The following is a 24,935-nucleotide window of genomic DNA, read 5'->3' as shown; positions in this document are numbered from 1 at the left end:
GATGACTCAAGCATGTTCACCAACATCCAGTTTTCATTGCTCTGAAGTGTTACTAGATTTCACAGTTGATTTTCATCCCCCAAATTTTCATCTCAATTAAAAAACACCTTATAATAGGACTCTCCACAGTACACATATTTTACTATGTTATTATTTAATATTTTCTCAAAATAAACAAATTTGAACTCTAACCAAGTTGAAAGGCCACTTAGGGAGATAATTAATTTTCAGAGGTGCACAATTAATCTGGTTAATGTTTGGAATATATAACTCCATAAAGAATCGCAAGTGTCATCTGGATGGAGAGGAAAACTTAAGGGAAGAAATAAAAATCTTTGGATAATGCCTTACACGATGGGAAATAGACAGTTTTGCTCCAGGGCAGAGTAGGAGTGATCATCTTCCACCCTGAGGCATTCTCTCTAGAATCCTCGTAATACTGACTTGGCTTGCTTAGCTATGGTAGAAATAATTGCCATGAAGCTGTGCAGATCTTTTTTTATCGAAGCATACCTCTTGCTGAAATCCTTGGTAGAAGTGATTTCCCAATAATACTAATGCTTTAGCTCTTTGAGTATCATGTTGCATCCCCTCCCGCACAAATTACAATCATTCATAGCAGAATGTTTTTATTCCTATGTATGTTCACCACTTCTGATAGGATGATAATGAAATACAATTTGTCATATTAGGTGGTTGCAATTAGAAGTCCATTTCATTTACCAACCCATTACGGCTTAAAAGCAAATTAAACATAAGAAAACAAGATAACAGAAAACCATGAGTGGAAGAACAATTCATTGATCCTCTGGTTTCAACAATTTCTTACATGTTGAAGAATAAATCCTTAAATTTAGAGTGGGCTTCAAGTAACGTATGGATTGACTGGCAGCTGAAATGCTAATAAATTCTGATAAGAAGTGAAGTTTCCATAGCTACGATCCAGGTTATGAAACATGATTATTCTTGTAAAAAAATCACAATGGAAATAATTTGAAATGGTAAAAATGAAGGTCTAGGACTTCTACCTTAAAAAGCTCAGCGGATATTTAAAAAAAAATCTTTCTGAGACTGTTGAAGAAAGTAAAAGATGTAAAGGTGATTTATAATTTTTAAATTTGCCAACATTTTCTTTGCTATTAGCAAAGATTTGCTTTACCACGATGAATATGCAACTGAGAACAGTAAGCATTATTAAGCTCTAAGTGTAAAACATTTATTCTACATGTAATTAATTAAAATTCAGTTCTATTTTGATTGATACAAACACAATTTCTCTATCCTCTGGCTTCATTTATTTCTATGATTCTTTGGATACTTCTACTTCAAGCCATGCTGATTTCTATAGCCTGCTGGCTATCTATCTACCCATTCATCTATATATATTTTTTTACATGATTGTTCCTGTCAATAATATCAACAAGCTTTATTATGTATACACTTATTATTGTTGAACTCTGTGTGAAATTCTCTATAGTCATCACCTCCCATAATCTTCATATCAGTAGGAGCTAAGCATTATTATTTCCATCATTTTATAGGTGAGTTTGTAAAGTCCTATGTTTTTGTTTTGATTTGATTTTGGCTTTCAGAGTTCCTTTCTGTGGCTCAGGTTTTTAATCCTTCAAGTAGTAAGGATAATTAAAATTGCCATTGCTTGAATGACCAGAGTGGTAAGTATTAACATGGTTCTGGTGATCTATGGTTTTTGAGTTACAGTATGAAGCCATTTTGGAGAATAATGGAGGACCACAAAGAGATTATTTCTAAGCCAATTTATATTAGAAAAGTGCATTTCCTTGATAACTGCTCTATTTTGCATGAATTGTTCAGATTCATAAGTCTTAACTTTAAATTGCGAGGAAAACATACAATGAGAAAGTTCATTTCAAATTGTTACATTATTTTATTTGAAACTGAACAGAAAAGTTGTTATGGTGTTCAAAAAAGAAATAGAGCTTGGCTCTAATGTAGCTTATTGGCATATGAACACATTTTTGAGAAACAAAATCATGGCTGTTTACACAGTGTGGTGTATGCATGCTCAGTCGTGTCTGACCCTCTGCTACCCCATGGACTGTAGTTCACCAGGCTATTCTGTCCATGGGATTTCCCAGGCAAGAATACCAGAGTGGGTTGCCATTTCCTTCTCTAGGGGATCTTCCTAACCCATGGATCGAACCTGCATCTCCTGCATTGGCAGGAGGATTCTTTACCACTTGTGCTACCAGATAAGCCCATAACCTATGTTATTTTTCTCCCCAAATGTTTACACCTTCACATCACCCTTCAGTGCAAGAGCTTTGGCCATTGATTTGTTCATTTTGCCACTTTGAGGAAGTGTTTGCTACCCAGGCAAGATTCATTTAATATTTACTTTCAACATGCAACTGTGATTTCTAATGAGACATTTTCTCCAAGTCGATTCTACCATAGACACTGGAGTTTGGGGCTGATGAGACGTTAGGAGAATAAGCAACACCTTGCTTTTACCCGCATCTCTGATGAAAGTGAAATGTGCTCTCATCCCACAGGAAGTGTTCCTTTTCACATGAAATCCTCCAAGATGATGAGCTCCAATCCCGAGGAAGACCCTTTGGACACGTTTCTCCAGTACATTGAGGATATGGGGATGAAGGCCTATGATGGCTTGGTTATTCAGAATGCATCAGACATTGCTCGAGAGAACGATCGCTTGAGAAACGAGACAAACCTGGCCTACTTGAAAGAGAAGAATGAAAAACGCCGAAGACAGGAAGAAGCAATAAAACGGTAAGTATAAACAAAAGTGTCCTGAGTATTGTTCACTCCAGGGAGTCTGTGAGTCCTGCGAAGACTGTGATGTTGTCACCTGCTCAAGAAGGGGTTTGCCAAAGTTAGACTTGAAAAGACAAAGTGAAAATGTCTCCTCAACTGTAACAGAAAACAACCCACCTTAAGGACAGGACCCTTGCCTTAGTTAACAAAAGTTGTTTACTTCTGTGTTATGATTATGGAGGCACAGATGGGATGAGGAAAAAATTCAGTTTCAAGTAAAAGTTCATACTGAACGATCTCTTGATAAAAGCTTAAGGGAACACACACTTACTTAATGTTTAATGAAAAATCCTCATCTTTAAAGGTCTTTGTATCATCCTTATCTTATAACAGAGTTCATCTTTCTATGAAAAGACTTGTCAATGATTAGACTTTTGTGAGTTTCTGAAGTGGAAGCTTCAGTGTGCGGTCTCTATGCAGAGTTCTGTGGCTATGACATCTCTTACCTGGTACTAAGTGCCCCAGGTTTGTTCAAATGAAATGACTTTTGTGCTTCAAAATCTACCTGCTACATGCAAATGAGCCTCAATTGCAGCCTCCAAACTGAGGCTACATTTTCCAGTGTATTGAGATCAAAAGAAGGATACACAACTTTTGATTTTTCCAAAAAAATGTTCAGCATTTTCTGAGTGTATATATTGTAAGAGTACAAGTAGAAATGTGTGTTTGATGGAGTCCTATTTATTCAATGAAGTACATTTATTAAGGGCAAAGAGACAGAATTCAGGAAATTAATCCATCAATTGCCTGGATAACTGAATGGTAATAGTAAGCTGTCTTGATAGTTGGTGGATTTTTCATCTAATCTGAAATTAATCCTTTTGCTTACTCTCTGTGAACACTGTAATATGAAGGAAAAGAAAATATTCTTTTAAGGTGGACTATTCATTCTTATGAGCTTCCCTGGTGGCTCAGGTGGTAAAGAATCTGCCTTCAGTGCAAGAAACTGGGTTCAATCCCTGGGTCAGGAAAATCCCATGGCGAAGGAAATGTCTACCCACTTCATTACTCTTGCCTGGAGAATTCCAGGGACAGAGGAGCCTGGCAGGCTACAGTCCATGGTGTCACAAAGAGTTGGACATGACTGAGTCACACACACACACCCACACACACACACATTCATTCTTATAAAGAAGCAAAGTAAGGATGTACTACTCCAGTCATTTAATGACTGATGAGGAAGAAGAGGGAGAGAAACAGGGAGAGAGATTTGGAATCAAACATATAAAAAGAAATTTCATAGAGGATCATTGTGAAAGAGTGCAATCTTTTTCTCTGGACTATTAAAATGGAAATCCATTCTATTACCAAATATACAAATATTTATAAAATTGCTTCATAAACATGTTAATAATTGCATATGATTTTTGTAAGATGTTATTTATTTCTACCCAGTTTTAGTTCGGAGAAGGCAATGGCACCCCACTCCAGTACTCTTGCCTGGAAAATCCCATGGACGTAGGAGCCTGGTAGGCTGCAGTCCATGGAGTTGCTAAGAGTCGGACACGACTGAGGACTTCACTTTCACTTTTCACTTTCATGCATTGGAGAAGGAAATGGCAACCCACTCCAGTGTTCTTGCCTGGAGAATCCCAGGGATGGGGGAGCCTAGTGGGCTGCCGTCTATGGGTTTGCACAGAGTCAGACACGACTGAAGTGACTCAGTAGCAGCAGCAACAGTTTTAGTTGACATCACAGGCTCCTTTCTTACAATAAATTTTTTTCTGCAAAGTACCTCTGATTTGCATATACCTCTGTATATGCAAAGTACATACAAACTTCTATATGTATATGAACATTTTAAATTATTTCTGTGAGTTTAACATTTCTGAAACTCAAAAAAGAAAACTCATGATTTTTAAAATAACTTCATATATAAAATCTAAAGTTTTCCAATTTTGCCATTAAAACTCATAAATTCATTATTTTCTCTAAGCATAGGGACAGAATTATTTGCTTAATTGTTCTATTAGACTACACAGAGCACCCACAGTGTGCTTATCACTGTAATATTAGATTCTGTGTTTCATCAACAACCTTCAGAAAGTTTCTATCTAAAGATCTAAGACAGCGAAAATGACTCATTCTTAGGTGGTAAAGTGTTCAAAGAGGCATAATTCCAAGAAGTCTATAGTTCAGGGAACAGGGACAGGAATTTAGGTAAGTGACTGTGCAGTTCTTAGAACAGAATCTTAAGCCAAATTATTGCTCAATAATTACTGGGTCGAAAAGTTCGTATGGGTTTTTCCATAATGTCTTATGGAAAAAACCTGAATGCAGTTTTTGGGCCATCCCAATAACTTGCTGCCAAATATATTCATTGATTGGTAAAATATTTATTGGAATTTTACTGAATGCCAGGAAATGTTCTGGGCTTTTATGTGCGCGTGCTAAATCACTTCAGTCATTTCTGACTCTTTGTGACTCCATCGACTGAAGCCCACCAGACTCCTCTGTCTATGGGATTCTCCAGGCAAAAATACTGGCGTGGGTTGCCGTGACTTTCTCCAGGGGGTCTTCCCAACCCAGTGATCGAACCTGCATCTCTTACGTCTCCTGAATTGACAGGCAGATTCTTTACTACAGGCGCCACCTGGGAAGCCCTAAGCTTTTGTGAAATGTCAATAAACAGAACAAAGTTCCTGGTTATAAAAGACTACATTCTGAAAGGAGGGTAAAGAAGAGGCAACATGAAAGATATGTTTAAATAAATGTATACGACAGGTGGTAACAGTTTTTCACACTGTAAAACAAGCCAAGATGAGGAAGATAAGAATAGACTCCAGGGAAGAACTCTGAGATCCTGCAACATCTGAGCAGGAGTATGAGACATTGGGAGCCTGTTGCTGGAGAAATGAACCACATATGGCTATCTATGGGAAGAGGATTCTGGGCAGAGAAAACAGTTTGGTGTGTTCCAAGGGTAAGGTGTCCTGTTGTGACCGAGCAAATACTGAGGTTGGGGGACAAGTTCAGACTGGTAGTGGACCATCAGGTAATACAAAGCCTTATAAACACTTACGTTTTACTCTGATGGAAGAAAGACTACAGATTTTTGCGCATAGGCATGATGTGCTCTAACTGATCATCCCACAGTGATTACTATGGTTTCCATGGGTTGAATAGATGGATGGGGTATACCTGGATGCAGGGAATTCAGAGAGAAAGTTTTGCAGTGATTCATGTGAGAGATGGTGGTAGTTTGGAGTAGGGTGATACTAGCAGAGGTGGTATAAAATATTAAGATTATGGGCTCCATTAGAACTTTCTAACTGATGAGATGTAGAAATAGAATAAAAGAAAGGAACTGAAGATGATTCTCAAGTGTGTTTTGTTGGTGTTCTGGGTTCTGTTGTTATGTGTTGGTTTTATCTGAGACAACTAGAAGAATGATGCTTACAGTTAATGAAATGCTGAAGATTTGAAGACAAGTAAGTTTAGGTTGAATGGTGGGGGAATGGAAGTTCAGCTTTCATCGCCAATGTTGGCAGTCCTTCAAATGGAGAATTCTGGATGGGCAATTGGATCCAGGATTCATGGTAGAGATCAAAGTTGGGGATGTTAATATGAGAGTCATAGATATTGCAGTCAAGAGTCTAGTTAAGAAGCCCTAGGACCTAAAATTAGATAGAAAGAATAAAAGCAAGCAGGACAGTTCCTTGGGGCATATATTTGCTTACATAACAGGAACAGTAGAAGAATCCAGTAAGAAGAGGTAGTGAGATAAGAGAACCACCAAAGTGGGTGTTGCATCAGAGTGAAACTACAAAAGGGATAAAGAACAGAGATTTTACTGGTGCGTCAAATATATTGAAGCCTGAGGATTGAACAATGCTTTTTACCACATTGCTGTTGACAAGAAAAGTTTTGCTGGCGGTCTGGGGACAAAACCCAATGGTGTTATGTTCATGAGAGGATAGAAAAAGAGGAATTGAAACAAGGAAGAAAATGTGTGCGTGTTAATTGCTTAGCCATGTCCAACTTTGTAACCCCATGGACTGTAGTCCTCCAGGCTCCTCTGTCCATGGGATTCTCCAAGCAAGAATACTGGAGTGGGTTGCCAGTTCTTCTCCAGGGAATTTGCCTGACCCAGGGATCGAAGCCAGGTCGCCCACACTTAAGGAAGAAAATAATAGAAAATTATTGTAGGGATTTTTGAGGTTAAATAAAATTCACACATATGGAGAGTAGTTGAAGGAGGAAGAGAAGTTTATGGTGTTCTGTTTTCCTGTTTTATTTTTTCCTTTAAGAAGAGAGAAAGCTAGCTTATTTGAAATGCTGATATAAATGATTACAATAGAAAGGGAAATGTTAATGACTTGGGAGAGGGAAGGAAAAATTACTGTGATTATGTCCTCGAGTAGGTGGGAAGGGATGGGATCTCAGGTGTTTCAGATTGGAGCACAGACTGCTCAGCCACAATGTATGGGTCACGGAACGATGAATGAACGGATGACTACTCCTGCGTGAAGAGGCCCCAAACCTGGCTCCTCACGCATCATTTTATTATTGTACCGTAGCCGTCACACGTGCTAGGAATAGGAAGATGTAGTATGTCTCTTGCTATCAACTCTTATCTACTCTCTCCTACACTCTGTCATCAAATATTTTCTGGAGTTCAAACTTAAAATGTAAATATTTTTGGAAGGAGCAAAACACTAGTAAAATCTCCTAAATTTGGAAACCTTTCAGATGACGTTCTTTTTTCATTTGTTTTGTTTTTTGTTGGAGTACAGTTGATTTACAATGTTTCAGGTCCTCAGCAAAGTGATTAAGATATATATGCATGCATACTAAGTTGGTTCAGTCGTGTCTGACCCTTTGAGACCCCGTGGACTGCAGCCTGCTAGGCTCCTCTGTCAGTGGGATTCTCCAGGCAAGAATACTGGAGTGGGTTGTGAGAGCGTGAGAAGGCGTGCAAGGGTGTGCAAGGATCTTTCTGACTCAGGGATCGAAACTGCATCTCTCTTATGTCTCCTGCATTGGCAGGAAAGTTCTTTATCACTAGTGCCCCCTTATATACCTATATTAGGGGTATAATATAATATAATATATATAATATTTATATATTACATAAAAATATATATATAATATTCAGATTCTTTTCTATTTTAGGTTATCACAAGATATTGAGTGTATAGTGATATACTGTGATATACAGGAGGTCCTTGTTGTTTATCTATTTTATATATAATAGTGTATGCATTTTAATCCCAAATTCCTAATCCGAAATCTCCTCCTTTCCCCTTTGATAAGTATGTTTGTTTTCTACGTATGTGAGTTTATTTCTGTTTTGTAAATGAAGTTCATTGGTATCACTTTTTATATTCCATATATAAGCAATGTCATATAATATCTGTCTTTTTCTGTCTGATTTTCTTAGTATGATAGTCTCTAGGTCCATCCATATTGCTCAGATGGCTTTGTTTTATAAAAGCAGGGCTCATGAGAGTGTGCAGGAGATCTGGCTTCAATCCCTGGGTCGGGAAGATCCCCTGGGGAAGGAAAATCCACTCCAGTATTCTTGCCTGGAGAATTCCATAGACAGAGGAGCCTGGTGGGCTACAGTGCAGGGGGTTGCAAAGAGTTGGACACGACTGAGGGACTAACACACACATGTGCAGTGTGAGGACATACATAGAAGTTTCTGGATGATGCAAAGGGAGGAACTGGAGAATCAAGAAAGGAGCCAGAAAAGTCATGACTGGGCAGGAGGAGGAGGTTCAAGGCCTCCTTGTCTTTGGGATGGGGTTCTCAAATTATTCCATCTCAGTATCTACTGAAATGTTCAAATTCAATTTATATTGTTTGTATGGGGACCAGTGTTCTGGGATTCTGACAATTAAAGGATATAATAAAATTTAAATATTATATAGAATATTCTCATAGTACATTTTTAGAGTTGCTTTAACTTTGTTAATAGGAAGTTCATTTTTGTGTGTGTGTGTGTTCTATTTTTTATTTTATTTTTAAACTTTACAATATTGTATTGGTTTTGCCATATATCAACATGAATCCGCCACAGGTTTACACGTGTTCCCCATCCTGAACCCTCCTCCCTCCTCCCTCCCTGTACCATCCCTCTGGGTCGTCCCAGTGCACCAGCCCCAATCGTATCGTGCATCCAGTATCGTGCATCGAACCTGGACTGGCGACTCGTTTCATATATGATATTATACATGTTTCAATGCCATTTTCCCAAATCATCCCACCCTCTCCCTCTCCCACAGAGTCCAAAAGACTGTTCTATATGTCAGTGTCTCTTTTGCTGTCTCGTACACAGGGTTATTGTTACCATCTTTCTAAATTCCATATATATGCGTTAGTATACTATATTGGTGTTTTTCTTTCTGACTGACTTCACTCTGTATAATAGGCTCCAGTTTCATCCACCTCATTAGAACTGATTCAAATGTATTCTTTTTAATGACTGAGTCTACAAGCAATAAATGCTGGAGAGGGTGTGGAGAAAAGGGAACCCTCTTACACTGTTGGTGGGAATGCAAACTAGTACAGCCACTATGGAGAACAGTGTGGAGATTCCTTTAAAAGCTGGAAATAGAACTGCCTTATGACCCAGGAAGTTCATTTTTAAAATTTTTGAAAGCTCCTTAGCAAGATTCTGGTCACACAGGCATTTTGAGGTTGCAGAGATGGTGACCAAGGCAGAATGTTCATATCTAAATTTCACACATATTTAATACTTTTAACATGCAATTTATGTCATTGTATATAAGATTCAATGTGATATTAATGAACAGTCTAATCAATTAAAATTCTTTGTCATATCTGCTGAATGCTCGCTTTAATATATACTATGATTTAATGTAAATGCTGAAAATCTAAAGATGAGGCATGTTTGACCTTGAAAAGGCATTGATGATAATTCTCTGTGAAATATGCCAGTTGCAATTTCAGAAATGTGCAGACTGCCAGGGATTGCTTAAAAAATGGAAATAGGATTTCATGTGATTGACCTTCTAGATCACATATGTGCTGAAATGCCTTTTGTGTTGAAGCTGGGAAGCTTAAAACACTGAGCTCTTAGGAAAAAATCTCCTCATCACATTCTCAGTGTTCCAAGTCACTTGGGCTTTCTGAGCCCAATTACTTATTTTTAAACTAAGTTGAGCCCATTTTTTGCTACTAACTTCCTTATATTTTCACTTCCATTTCCCAAATGGGATTTCACTGAAAAGTCTTATTGGATAGAAACTTTTAAATAAATAAAAAGTGATACTCAGTACTTAAGAGCTCCAAATAACATTTGGTGGGAAAGAGAAAGACTCAAAAGGTGAAAACCTAATGAATACTGAAAAAATATTTCAGTAGCTCATTATTTCTGCTATGTTAAAATTCTGATGGTTTTCTGCAGGCATTGTTAAATGAGATTTATTTTTTATTAAAAAAAAAACTATCAGAAAACAAACATGCACAACCTATCATTTCAAACTAGTGAGATCACCTGAGATAGGTTAGAAAACCCTAGTTTGTTACACATGTAACACATGAAGAGAGGTGTTTAAGACACAAGGATAATAGATATATTGAACCATTGACACACATAGGCACTAGTTAGTAAGGGGAGGCAACTGACAAATGAGAACAGGCTGGTTACAGACAACATGTAAGGCAGTACTTATGTGTACCTATTAATATAAGATCTCCTTTGAAGATTCACTCTTTACCCGTAACATCAAGAAGAGCAATAAAAAGATCATTTGGTAAACCCAGTGATGCATGCTTAGGCTTGAGGCTCCTCTCTTCATGTGAATTTTTTCTATCTGGATTCTGGAATTCATTCTTGCATTGTCTCATTTTACTATTAGTAAAATGATTAGTATTTTGAAAACAATATAAGACATATCCTTTATTTTAAAAAAGCTACTGGAAAATGTGTTCCCAGTATATATCTTTCTAAGTACGTTTTCTATTAAAGAAAGGGGTTGAATATTTTGTTCTAATAAAACAAATGCTACATTAGTGAAATTCCTCCTAACATTGCAAGTCTGGAAGACAGCTCTCGATTTTAGCAAAGTGGTTCTGACACCAAGGACTACTTAGGCTGATTAGGAATGTCTCTATTCCCTATGGATGCCCTCAAGGGATCTATATGAGGTTATATTTCCTCTTTAAAAGTGACAGACAGAAACAGAATTAGATTAGTTACAGCTCCTTTAAAAAGATACATGCAATTGTATATTAAGATATATACTTGGAAGCCATTTATATTTGAAGATTTCAGTATCTCTGTTAGTCAAAAAAAACAAAGGGCCAGGAAGGTTCATCCTTTAGACAATTGAGAAAAAATAACTAAAAATAAAATTAAAGAAAATATTTGCTTCCTATTTATTAAAGCATGTCTACTTAGAAAGCAAATGACTGTTATACCAAAATTTAGAATTGGTTGCTATTTGAAATGATTACCCAAAGACATAATTACATTGAGAGCTCTTATTAGAGAAATGTTAGCAGTTACATAAATCCTCTTTAGATTGTTATGGCTTCTGGAATCATACTCGTGATTTGAGGCAGAAGACTTTATGGAAATAGGGAGCATTTACTGAAGAGCATTTGAGTGAAAGAAATATCCCTTCAGTGCAATGTGAATAGTCAGTCACGGATAGGTAATCTTATTAGATCTGACTTAATTGCAGGTATGTGGAAAAATGAAATGCCCCGTTTATGCATGAAAATGGATGTTCACTTTGTCAGGTGAAGTGGGGACAGTTAAATGAACCAGAATTCAAAAACACGACCACCTCAACTTTTAGGAATACTCTACTGCTAGCCTTAGAAATGACTGTACAGCCAGCTCTAGCTCCAATGCTTAGGGCATAGGAAACAAACCCCCAAAGCCTTCAGCCATATTCGTCTATCTAGAACAAAACCCAAATCTGCAGCGTGTCAGGGTCGTGCTGGAATGAATCAGCTGATCTGATCTGATGTGAATTTCTGACCTAATTTTGCTGTAGGACTCAGGGCTTAGGCAGAGAAAACAAGGTTAATGTGTTGATAAGGGGATGAGATTAAACAGCGGACAGTATCTTAATAACCCTTTCTAATTTCAGCTTCCTCTTGTGTTTGTGATTAATTCCAATCACTTTTCTATTAATCATTTCAGAGGACCACAAGCTGCTTTATTTTTTTTTTAATTGTTGTTAAAATTGTGCATCCAGATTTCTTTATTCAAAGTTTAAACAAGATATCTAGACATTGGAGTAATTTTTATCATAATACAAATTCATGTGGATGTTTTAAATTCATAGGACCCTACGATTAGAAGAGAGAATTCAGTAATTTGCCTTGTCCATCCCTCACTGCTCTTTATTGAGCCAGAAGCCAAATCTACAAGGGTGATCCTAAATAGATTTATTAAAAATGTTCTATATTTCCAGTGCTGGAAGGGAAAGTTAATATTAATGAGCATGTATCTAAGGACACCATTTATGCTCATTAATATTAACTTTCCCCATTTAGCCTAAGGACTAAATTTGTCCATTTTGGTTGTTGTACCAGTTCACTTTATAAGTCAGAACGGTGTCTGACTGCTGGCCTCCTGTTTTCAGTAAGGGTCGTCGCAGTCCTAAGAGGATTTATACTAACATCAGTATTCATCTTTTACAATTCATATTGCATCCATATTTGTAATAGAGGTGATTGTAGGTTTTTCACTCTGTCACCTGTGGGGGCACTTAGAGGTCCCATTAAGAGGGACCTTTAATGGCTCAGGTTAAGGTAAGACTTTATTCTTATGTACCTTTTGGAGAGTATTTATCCCTCTGGTTGTTGCAACTTTAATTACATCTGGGACCTAGCGTTGACTTCACGTTTTAGGAAGCTCAGTGTCTGTTCTATATCTGAAATAAATAGACAGATGTTGGCAAGAGGAGGGGCTTTTTAGAACACAATCCCATGTGCGACTGTCAGTCAGCCTGAGAATTAAGCTCTTATGTGGAGGATACCACGGCAAAGAATGGACCTTTCAAATATCCATACCTACGGCTACCTGAATCATTGAAAAGAAACCCTTTGGAAAGTATAAGGTAATCTTTTTTTTTTCAAAAGCAGTGTTAAATATTTAGAGATGGTTATAGATTAATGGGGCAATAGTTTTTAGTTTAAGGCTGTTTCTTTATACTCTTCAGGCTATCAGAGGATATTCTCAATCTTTAAGTAAACATAGCCTTTGGAAAAGGTTCAAAAATCCAGACAAGGAAAAGAAATTATTATGGAGCTAGGGTATGAGTCAGGGGACTTTCATAACTACTAAAAATGCAATATAGCTTAGAGAACATGTCTAATGTAACAAATGAAACAGCTAGAGCATAGGCTGAGCATGCTAATAAAATAGCTCCAAGGCTTCTGTCCAACTTTGACATAGCCTGAAAGAAAACATCTTCATTATAAATGTATGGGTCACCTTGAAATTAATTTTAATCATGCACTGATAGAAGGAAAATCAAGCTCCTCTCCCAAAATGAATCTCTGCTTGAAACACATGCCTCTGGAGAAAAGTTATTCTGAATAACAGTCATATTTGGAAGTACAGGACAGAATATTCATAGCCATGCTACAATATGAATATAACTAGCCTGCCAGGAAGCAGAGGGAACAATATTTTTTAAGAAAAGCACTTTCATTAAGAGGCACAAGGAAGCTGTTTTAAAGATAAAAACACCAGCATTTAAAATCCATTATTTTAATTAGTAAATTGCATTTTAGTCTCTGATTTGGGACTAAGTATACCACTCAGCATATCCTGATGTTTGAATAAAAAATGAAGTGGCTCAGCAGTGAAGAAGAGCTTTACCAAGAAGACTTGATAATTTTCTATCAGGGTGGCATTTATATGTGCTCTGCAGTATTTTGTTTCTATATAAAGTTTTTCATTAAGTATTTACTGAATGTCTATCACAACTCAGGTATAGTTCTAGGTGCTTGGGATAAAGCAGTGAACAAAGAGTTTAAAAAAAAAAAAAAAAAAAAAGCTTGTCCTCGTAGGATTTACAATCTGGTGTGTTGGGTGAGGGAGGCAGACAGTAAACAAGTGGAGAGTAAGTTCAAATTTGATGAGTGATGTGGAAAAAATGAAATAAGGACATGGAAGCCAAGGATGTGGATGAAGAGGGCAGGGTACATAGATGGTCAGGAAAAGGCTCACTATGGATGTCACGCTATGGATGTCACTGACCACGAAGGTCACTGTCACTCAGTGGAGATGAGAGGAGGATTTGCTGCAGGGTTTGGGAAGAAAGAATGCCATAATCTGACTCCCAAGTAGAGATGAGGATCATTCTGGCTGCTCTGTGGGGCAGGAGCATCAGTTGGGAGGCTGTAAAAACCATCCCGAGGAGGACAGAGGGTGGCGTGGACCAGAGCAGCAGCACTGGACAGGGGGAAGAAGTGGTGGGATTGGAGGTGAACTTTGAGGGTAGAGTTGGTGAAATTTGGCGACGTCGACTGGCTGTGGGGTGTAAAAGCAAGATAAAGGATGACATTCCCATTAGCTGGCATAGCGAAGACAGCAGAAAAGGGGTTTTGGTGAGAAAGGTTTGGGGCATATTGAGATTTCTCAGGCTTTTAATCGTTTGTTGGTATGTATGAGAATTTCATATTTCCTTTTTGATATTTTGTGGGTACGGGATTGAAAAATTGCATAGAAATTTGAAATACTTTTATAAAACTCAAAGTTGTACACACACATATTTAAGAAAGATTTGAAGAAAGTTTTTTTTTTTTTTTTAGTGTTTATTCAGCAAAGGGCAAGTGTGTAGATTAACCAGAGCAAATAAATAATTGCCTGAAGGTTTCTGCCTTTGTGCAGATTTAGTGGAGTAAGTGATCTCGATTCTAAGAGCTACGTGAGCCACACTCTCAGATGCTTTCCAGTTAAGACAGAAAGAACCACCCTCATCCTGTAATCTTAGAAGCAAGATGAAAGGCAGGTGTAGACAGGCAGAATACTTGACATTGTTAAAAAGTAAAAATGCTCTAACAATGGGTAGCTTCGGCTATGTTTATTTATGGCCTTTTTGCGATGATGGAGACATAGATAAGTAGTTAACTGATTGGACCTTTTCCATCAGTTACATGGGACCTTTTCCCGGTCCTGAGGTACTTCAATAAACTAGGGTTATCATCCTGTTGTAAGATGTAAATTCAGAGTAAAGTTGTGTGTGTGTTGGCGGACAGGAAGTAACGTTGTGTGTGTTGGGCTACAGGAGAGGATAACTAAGTAGTGGAAAAATCCTGGTGCCCGGACAGAAGGTAGAATTGGTTTCTTCTACTTTCTAACTAAGGTGAGACCCATAAAGGGGTCCTTAATCCTTAAAGTGACATTAACTCACTTGTTAATTAGAAATAATAATATGCCCTTTCTTGTATTAAGAGAAATAAAGGTACAACTCACATGGAACAACCAGTGGAGTAATCGATGTATCATAAATGTTTAGAATTGGTACCTGCCATTATTGTTAGCATTATTATTATCATCACTATTATTGCTTTCACAGTCAACATTATGACCTTCATCTTCATCATATAATATAGCTACATTAATAATGACATACTGCACCAACTAAAAAAAAATCTGTATCCATTTAGGTAGAAGGCAACACAAGGAAAGGAATTGGACTGTTTGCTTTAAGTGATTGCAAATGACACGTACACCCAGCCTCAAATGTGAATTTCTTCCTTTTGTTTCATCTTCTCTATGTACACATATTTTTGCTTCTTCTCCTAAAATAGTTAAAATTATATGAGGGCTGAAAGATTTTAGCACCTAAATTGATTCAAAAGGATACACTAATTAGTAGTTTTAGTCTTAATTATTAAACTGGTTTTCAAGAGCAGAGAAATTGCCTCTTGTGTGTAGTAAGTTTTGAAATGTTTGTCATATAAGATTGTATCAAACTCAGTCCATTCACTGATGATCTATTTCCTATAGGAATAGTAAATAAGCTAGCATAGTATGTGATATTTGAAATGTAAATCATTAATGAATTTCCAGATATTTACAGGGAACTACCCTGAAAGTTTTCCCTCTTGGCATATGAGCTGCTAAATTTTTACTTTTTTCATGGAAATGCATACTTTCTGTGAAGAAACTGCTTATAACACTTGGGCTAAAGCTAAACAGAGAAAGGAATAATGACTCATGAAGATAAAATAACAACTTAATGTCTACAAGAGATACAAGCTAAAATATTTTTTTAAAAAATACTTTATTATTTGATTTCTCTTCTGGAGAGCAACATGTTTTCAACATGGCAGTGTAAATACTGCTAAAAGATTTCAGCTTCCTATTATTTTGAGACTTACTTGGGAGACTAATCATATGAAAGCCTCCACCTGCCCTTCACACCAGGAAAGAACTCTTCTTCCTTTTAAACCCCTTGATGCAGTAATTGTAACTCTGACCTACTCAGCTCTTTTTTAAAGAGAACCAGAATTGCATGCAGATACTTGAGCCTTTGAGAATTTTCCTAGAGGGATTCTTAACCTCCTAGGATGCTTGTTTTTAGATTGTTGCACCCTGGTGGCTCAGAGGGTAAAGAATCCACCAGCTATGCAAAAGACCTGGGTTCGACCCCTGGGTTGGGAAGACCCCCTGGAGGAGGGCATGGCAACCCACTCCAGTAAAGAATCCCATGGACACAGGAGCCTGATGGGCTACAGTCCATGGGGTTGCAAAGAATCAGACATGACTGAGCAAAGCACACACACACATATAATTTAAACAAACTTTAAAAATACTCTGAAGCCAGTTACAATACACAATTGAAACAGTATTTGTTTTGGAGATAAATGACAAAACAGGACTAGATATCATTTGTTGAGCAAGTTATTTTATAGATCATTTTTAAGGAAACATTGTTCTTTCAGCAGCTGGCATTTTATTTTGTTTAGGGAGAGATGGCATTTTGTGATTTACACACAAAAAAAGAAAACAGTAATGGAGAATTTTTTTGAAAAGACAATGGGGAGACATGCTTGTAGCAATGAGAGGATGAACAGACTCTTTTCTCAAGAGAACGGGGATGACTTCCTTTTTTACCCTCCTCCCCTACCATGTATTAAATTATATGGTAGGGAATGTTTGATCACAGTGAGACTAGAATCTGAAATAATTTACTTTTCTGTTATCTTTAAAGCATTTTAGAAAAAACTCACTATAATTGATAAACATTATTCCCTTCTGCCTTCTGGCCTCTGGATAATGAAGCAAAAGGTTAAGAGGTGGATAGTTTATGACTTTTCTCACGGTTTTTACAGAGTTCTTTTTGAAGGCAAAAAACCTCAGAAAATTCCAACTCTCAGCAGATCAGTACAAATAACATCTTTTTAGAAAGAAATGCCATGTACTTTGCAACTCTTGTTAGCACAGACACATTCATTTCTAGAAATCAGTTCTTTCAAATACCAAATTTCACTTCGATTATGTCTTTTTGATAGAGTTTTATTTTTATTTTTCCTTAATGTCTTTTTAGGATTTTAATTGTTTTCCTTAGTTCCGGTGTTTTATAATACACTTCAATTCCAATCTGGTGTGTAATGTGTGTATGTGTGTGTGTGGGTGTTTGTGTGCTTTGTTCAGTTTGTGCACAATTATTTTTAAAAAGCCTGGGTATTTCAAATAAAAATAGAGGAGAGAAATACATTTTCAAAACATGGTACATGGTTCAACAGATTAAATGGAATAAAGAGCGATGGGGGAGGGGGATAGAAAATGACTGCCTAGTAAAAGGCTTTTTAGCAAATCATACTGAATCTCATTAATAAAGAATACGTCCCCTAGAACCGTACAATCAATCTGCCATGTGCATTAGTGATGTCTAGCCCAATTCAGGTAGATAAATTGTTCCCTAAGTGTTGGTCGCCTGCCACTCAAATCACAATACCCGATAATACATGCCATGCTGAATTTCCCCTGACTCATGATGAATTTTTTCACAGGTTAGACTGGGCTAAACAGGTGAAAGAGAAGAACGATGTGTGTCTGTATGAACACCACCAGCAGCAGCCAAAACGACAGATAACTGGACAGCGAAATAAGAGAATAGGACACTGAACCAATCTACCAAAAATAAACTGACAGGGAGGAATCCAACCAAACACATTGCCAAAAGTGTCAGCTAAAAATACAGCCAGAAAAGTGTGCAGTCAATACAGAGCTTGCAAAGCCAGATGAGAGCATTACTGTAGTGTAAAGAGATCCATCATGGAAAAACAGGCATAAGACAAGGAAGATAAAAGGGAAGAGGAAACACAGTACCTAGAGACTTCCATGAATGTTTTTCAATGAATACTTTAATTACAGCATCTAGTCTGGTTTCTACCCATGAACAATTCTATTTACTGATGAATACCATAACTAACCTACTTCCCCATAGCTAGCTGTCAGAGCGTTCATTATTATAAACAGATACTTTTAAAACATCTTTTTAAATTTTATATGGGGATATAGTTCATTTACAGTGTTGTATTAATTTCAAGTAGCAAAGTGATTCAGTTATATAGATACATATATCTATCCTTTTTCACCTTCTTTCCCCATATAGGTTATTAGAGAATATTGAATAGAGTTCCCTGTGCTATACAGTAGGACTTTGCTGATTATCTGTTTTACACACGGTAGTGTGTCTATCAAACAGATACTTTTTAAAGACATGGTATAATATGTCTTTGTGAGACTCTGGTTTGAATTGATAACATGTAATTTTTCTGAAGAAGTCCATCGGTTTTACATACAACCTGCAAACAAAAGCATCCGCTTTCCCACCTATAGTGGAAGGGAAAGTCTTCTATCACTCCTTACAAGATTAAAAAATCTCTAAGGAGACACTGTGCATGTAAGAGAGCATTTTGAAATGAGGTGGGAACACTAAGCCTGTGCTGTCCCATGATTGCATTAAAGTGGAAGAATGAAAGATTAGGCTGGTATTGGGTTTAAGAAGAATGCTGCTTGTGGATTTGTCATTAATGCCGTGACTCTATCTGTCCAAGCCTTTCCATTTCAATGTGACTTAGAATTCTAAAAGGAAGTCAGCTTAAAGGTGTCAACACAATCCCCTGTGTAACTTGCCTTCAGCAAAGAACCTCTATCTTTAATTTAACACAGTTGGCAATCTTGGTTTGAGACAGACTGTGATTTAGTTAACATGTAAACAGGATCACCTCTGTCACCCCCGGGTTGAATGAGGAGCTCAGCCCAGGCTTGATGGCATGTATGAACTATTGTAGAAATGATAACCTGCGAACAAAATGAAATGGGCTCAATGAACATGTGAAAGAATGGATGAAGCCACCCTCTTGTGGCTTGATCTCTTCTAAAGATGTGCTTTAATAATGGGTGCGTGTTATGTTACCTCAGTCACATAGATAAAACTCATCTTAATGAACCAGCTCAGAATAATCAATCTGAGGCAATAAAAATCATCTCCATGTGCCAACGAGCAGCTCTTGTTAGGTCCTGATAAAGTGAAAGTCTTAGTTGCTTAGTCATGTCTGATTCTTTGCAAACCCATGGACTGTAGCCAGGCTCCTCTGTCCTTGGGATTCTCCAGGTAAGAATACTGGAGTAGGTAGCCATTCCCTTCTCCAGGGGATCTTCCCAACCCAGGGACTGAATCCAGATCTCCTGCACTGAGGGTGAATTCTTTACTGAGTCACCTTGTTCTATTAGATCCTGATAATGATGCAGCATATCCTGGGAGTCAAGAATTAGCATGTAATGGAAACACTTTCAACTCCTGGAGTAGTCAGTTTAGTTAATAAAAATCTTATCTTTTAACTACATGGATCATGAAGGTCAGGGAAGCCTGGTGTGCTGCAGTCCATGGGGTCACAAACAGTCAGACATGACAGAGCAACTGAACAACAACAAAATCTTCACCTTAGAAAGTTTTCTAAAAAAGATAATTTATTTTCTTCATTCATGATCCATGTAGTTAAAAGATAATATTTTTATTGATTTGGAGACATTTTATGCCTCATGTGGACCATGTAATTCCCAAGATACTTGATAAAATGCAATTTCATATATTTAAGATCAGACCTGAAAATCAAATTTTCATTATTTTTTTTTATATTTGTGTCTCAACTTTGGAAGAAAAAAAGCATTTCCCTTACTCCTTCTAAATTCAATCAGATAGATTTTTAAAAATGAATGAAGAAAATGTTACTTTATATTCAAAATAAAGTATATTCATAGTGGGACAGTGAATTAAAGTTTCATCAAGTTATTTTTTTCTCAGGTACAAGGATGTCAAATTCATCAAAAGCCCCACTTGCATACTTTCTATATATGATCTCCAGCCTCAGTTTCTATTATTTAGCCCTAATTATCATCTCTAAGCGGAGAAGGCAATGGCACCCCACTCCAATACTCTTGCCTGGAAAATCCCATGAACGGAGGAGCCTGGTAGGCTGCAGTCCATGCTAAAGGTCGGACACGACTGAGCGACTTCACTTTCACTTTTCACTTTCATGCATTGGAGAAGGAAATGGCAACCCACTCCAGTGTTCTTGCCTGGAGAATCCCAGGGACGGGGAAGCCTGGTGGGCTGCCGTCTATGGGGTTGAACAGAGTCGGACACGACTGAAGTGACTTAGCAGCATCATCTCTAAGCAAAGCAAATAGCCACATAAATAATACAACCCCCACATATAAACTGTATGGAGAATCCTTTATTGTCCGTGGCTTATATGTCCTCCTAAAATCGAAGCATCAAATGGAAATAAATTAGATAAAAAATAAGGAGAAAAATGAAACTCCCCAAGAGATCAGGGTAATCTTAGCCCGGTCACTAAAATGCCAGACTATGTTTCTTTCTTCTCTAGTCTCTGAGTTTATAAGTAAGTTTGAAAAATACTTGTCAAGAATGGTCGTTAAAAGAGTCCTTGTAGTTTTGCAAAATAAGCCAAAAATAATTTGAAGTTATTTCCATCAGACTCAAAGTTGTATGCCTAAACTGGCACTTAATCACTACGGTAAAGTTGTTTTTCTAGAAACCAAATTTTTAGCAACCTCGACATTAGACATTGATTTTTTTAAGGGATAGAGCTTTAATAAAAAGGAGACAGAAACATGTCAGGTGCCTGGCAAGTGTGTGTCTTTGGAGTAACCATGTCCTTTCCCACTGTGGAGTCAATCAGACGCAGCTCTGACACGGCTATAAGACAAGGAAGTTCGTGTATTCATGCAAAAGGTCACCTATATGGCTTTTTTCAAACTAGTTAACTTGGCATATCAGAATTTCTATTTTTATTTTCATTTTCTGTGTGGGCGTGTGTGTTTGAGTCATTGATGTTTTGATGGATTATACACAAAGCATTTCTCACCAGGAATTTATCCAACAAGTCAAGGCACTTTGGTTATTAAATTGAGGTCTCATGTTAGAGGCCATTAAGCAAATTATTCAGTGCACTCTGCTTTAGCAGGCAAGGGCACAAGTACAGTATTTTATAACTGGTTAATTTCCTGCTGCAATTAAATTCTTGACACACACTTGGAATGAGAAACAATGGAAAAGGGAAAATTAAAGATGGCTTTCTATTGTCAAGTTTCTGTTGGAAAATGGGCCTTTGAAAAGAGGTTGATCTAATACTTTAAGGATTCACATCTTTTGTCCTATGGCAGATTAGAAAGTTCCAGTGGTATACAAGCAAAGATAAATGTTTGGGGCTTTAGATTTATTTTATTTTTAGATTTTATACAAGCAGTAAGAGTTTCATTCTAATAGATTTTAACAGCTACTGTAGCAAACTAGAAAAATACTTTTTAATAGTGAAATTGGACTAATTCAATATACATGTTATATAAATGTCTAATTTTCAGTTTGATGGTGGATTAAGAGACAAGGAAACTATTAGTGTGTGTGGAGTGTGTGAGAGAACACTAATGTTTAAATTCAAGTTTAAATTCATTATAGTGGGAAAATCCAAATGAAGAAAAATGAGGTAGCTTTTCAGACATAAATTTTTAATAATTGAAATCAAAATAAAATAATTGAAATCAATAAAATTTTAGTTTTGAGATAAAATTATGTCAAAATAAAATTAGTTTCATGTTATAGCTATCTCTTTTTTCTTTTCTTTTTTTACTTCTTCAGTATTTTCATCTGAACCCATAGTATAGTACAGCAGGTGGTTTACAGCATCAGATTTCTTTTCAGGCTGTACTTTTGTTCCTAACTCCTTCTTGATGTGTGATCATGTGCGAAGTACTCAAACTCTCTGGGCTGCAGATTTTTCTATGAAAAAGTGGTGATGATAATAGCATCTACAACTCATGTTGTTATAAGAAACCAATGACATCAGGCATGCAGAGGGCTTAAAACAGGACTTGTAACACTAAATGAACATTAGCTCTTATAAACGAAATGTTCCCAGCATGAAGACAGGGCCTTGGCTTCACTTTACTGTATCTTCAACATCTGGAAAAGTATATGCTTAATAAATATATTTGAATGATTTATTGAATATTAATTTGTATTAGGAGATCTTATTCATGGCTTAGCAGCAGCAACAGCAGCGTTCATAAGTTAATAGGAAGTTAGTGATATGGTGTGATTTGAGGGGAGGCTAATGCAACGTGAGTCTGAGTGAACTCTAGGAGTTGGTGATGGACAGGGAGGCCTGGCGTGCTGCGATTCATGGGGTTGCAGAGTCGCACACGATTGAGTGACTGAACTGAACTGAACTTGAATGTAACTCTCAGCATCTGTGAAAATCTCTTTTTCAATATAACCAGTGCTACACAACATAGCACTTGAGAGTCCCTTGGACTGCAAGGAGATCAATACATGACTTGAGAGTCCCTTCAACTGCAAGGAGATCAAACTAGTCAATTCTAAAGGAAATCAATCCTGAATATTCATTGGAAGGACAGAAGCTGAAGCTCCAATACTTTGGCCACCTGATGTGAAGAGTCAACTCATTAGAAAAGACCCTGATGCTGGGAAAGATTGAAGGCAGGAGGAGAAGGGGATGACAGAGGACAAGATGGTTGGATGGCATCACCGACTCAATGGGTCTAAGTTTGAGCAAGCTCTGGAAGATGTTGAAGGACAAGGAAGCCTGGTGTACTGCAGTCCATGGGGTTGCAAAGAGTCAGACAAGACTGAGTGACTGAACAACAACAGCAAATATAACCAAGGCTTTTCTGATGGCTCAGATGGTAACAAATCTGCCTGCAATGCAGGAGACCCAGGTTTGATCCCTGGACTGAGAAGATCCTCTGGAGAGGAAATGGCTACTCACTCCAGTGTTTTTGCTTAGAGAATCCCATGGAGAGAGGAACCTGGTTGGCTACAGTCCATGGGGTCACAGTGAGTCAGATGATGAATTGAGCAATTAATACACAGACACACATATACATCTCAAAAGTATAAGATTATTCTTTTGGCTTGCATTGATTCAGTCTTTATATTGTGAATGAAGAGACAACATATTAGTAAAATTATATCCGTTCAGTCAGTTCATTCTCTCAGTAGTGTCTGACTCTTTGTGGCCCCATGAACCGCAGCACGCCAGGCCTCCTGTCCATCACCAACTCCCGGAGTCCACCCAAACAAATATCCATTGAGTCAGTGATGCCATCCAACCATCTCATCCTCTGTCATCCCCTTCTCCTCCTGCCCTCGATCTTTTCCAGCATTAGGGTCTTTTCCAGTGAGTCAGCTCTTCCCATCAGGTGACCAAAGTATTGAAGTTTCAGCTTCAACATTAGTCCTTCCAATGAACACCCAGGACTGATCTCCTTTAGGATGTACTGGTTGGATCTCCTTGCAGTCCAAGGGACTCTTAACAGTCTTCTCCAACACCACAGTTCAAAAGCGTCAATTCTTCTGTGCTCAGCTTTCTTTATAGTCCAAATCTCACATCCATACATGAACACTGGAAAAACCATAGCCTTGACTAGACGGATCTTTGTTGACAAAGTAGGCTCTGCTTTTTGATATGCTGTCTAGGTTGGTCATAACTTTTCTTCCAAGGAGTAAGTGTCTTTTAATTTCATGGCTGCAGTCACCATCTGCAATGATTTTGGAGCCCCCAAAAATAAAGTCTGACACTGTTTCCACTGTTTCCCCATCTATTTGCCATAAAGTAATAGGACCAGATGCCATGATCTTCGTTTTCTAAATGTTAAGCTTTAAACCAACTTTTTCACTCTCCTCTTTCACTTTCATCAAGAGGCTTTTTAGTTCCTCTTCACTTTCTGCCATAAGGGCAGTGTCATCTGCGTATCTGAGGTTATTGATATTTCCCCCAGCAATCTTGATTCTAGGCTTGTACTTCCTCCAGCCCAGCGTTTCTCATGATGCACTCTGCATATAAGTTAAATAAGCAGGGTGACAGTATACAGCCTTGATGAATTCCTTTTCCTATTTGGAACCAGTCTGTTGTTCCATGTCCAGTTCTAACTGTTGTTTCCTGCCCTGCATACAGGTTTCTCAAGAGGCAGGTCAGGTGGTCTGGTATTCCCATCTCTTTCAGAATTTTTTTTTCTTTTTTTTTTTTTTTTTAATTTTATTTTATTTTTAAACTTTACATAATTGTATTAGTTTTGCCAAATATCAAAATGAATCCACAGTTTATTGTGATCCACATAGTCAAAGGCTTTGGCATAGTCAATAAAGCAGAAATAGATGTTTTTCTGGAACTCTCTTGCTTTTTTGATGATCCAGCAGATGTTGGCAATTTGATCTCTTGTTCCTCTGCCTTTTCTAAAACCAACTTGAACATCTGGAAGTTCATGGTTCACGTATTGCTGTATCCTGGCTTGGAGAATTTTGAGCATTACTTTACTAGCATGTGAGATGAGTGCAATTGTGCAGTAGTTTGAGCATTCTTTGACATTGCCTTTCTTTGGGACTGGAATGAAAACTGACCTTTTCCAGTCCTGTGGCCACTGCTGAGTTTTCCAAATTTGCTGGCATATTGAGTGCCGCATTTCACAGCATCATCTTTCAGGATTTGAAATAGCTCAACTGGAATTCCATCACCACCACTAGCTTTGTTCATAGTGATGCTTCCTAAGGCCCACTTGACTTCACATTCCAGGATGTCTGGCTCTAGGCGAGTGATCACACCATCATGATTATCTGGGTCTG

General features: G+C 37.6%; 1 protein-coding gene across 1 annotated transcript in view; it reads left to right on the top strand.

Moving 5' to 3' along the window:
• The first annotated feature begins 2,551 nt into the window (after positions 1 to 2,551).
• The window catches only part of NYAP2 (neuronal tyrosine-phosphorylated phosphoinositide-3-kinase adaptor 2), a 257,865-nt gene continuing 235,481 nt past the window's right edge, over positions 2,552 to 24,935 (top strand). The window contains 1 exon segment of the mRNA XM_010837052.1: positions 2,552 to 2,772. Coding sequence (XP_010835354.1) covers positions 2,552 to 2,772 — 221 coding nt within the window.

This window comes from Bison bison, unplaced genomic scaffold (assembly GCF_000754665.1).
Source record: "Bison bison bison isolate TAMUID 2011002044 unplaced genomic scaffold, Bison_UMD1.0 scf7180017864068, whole genome shotgun sequence".
NCBI classification, from domain to species: Eukaryota; Metazoa; Chordata; class Mammalia; order Artiodactyla; family Bovidae; genus Bison; species Bison bison.
This window is presented reverse-complemented; position numbering and strand designations above follow the sequence as displayed.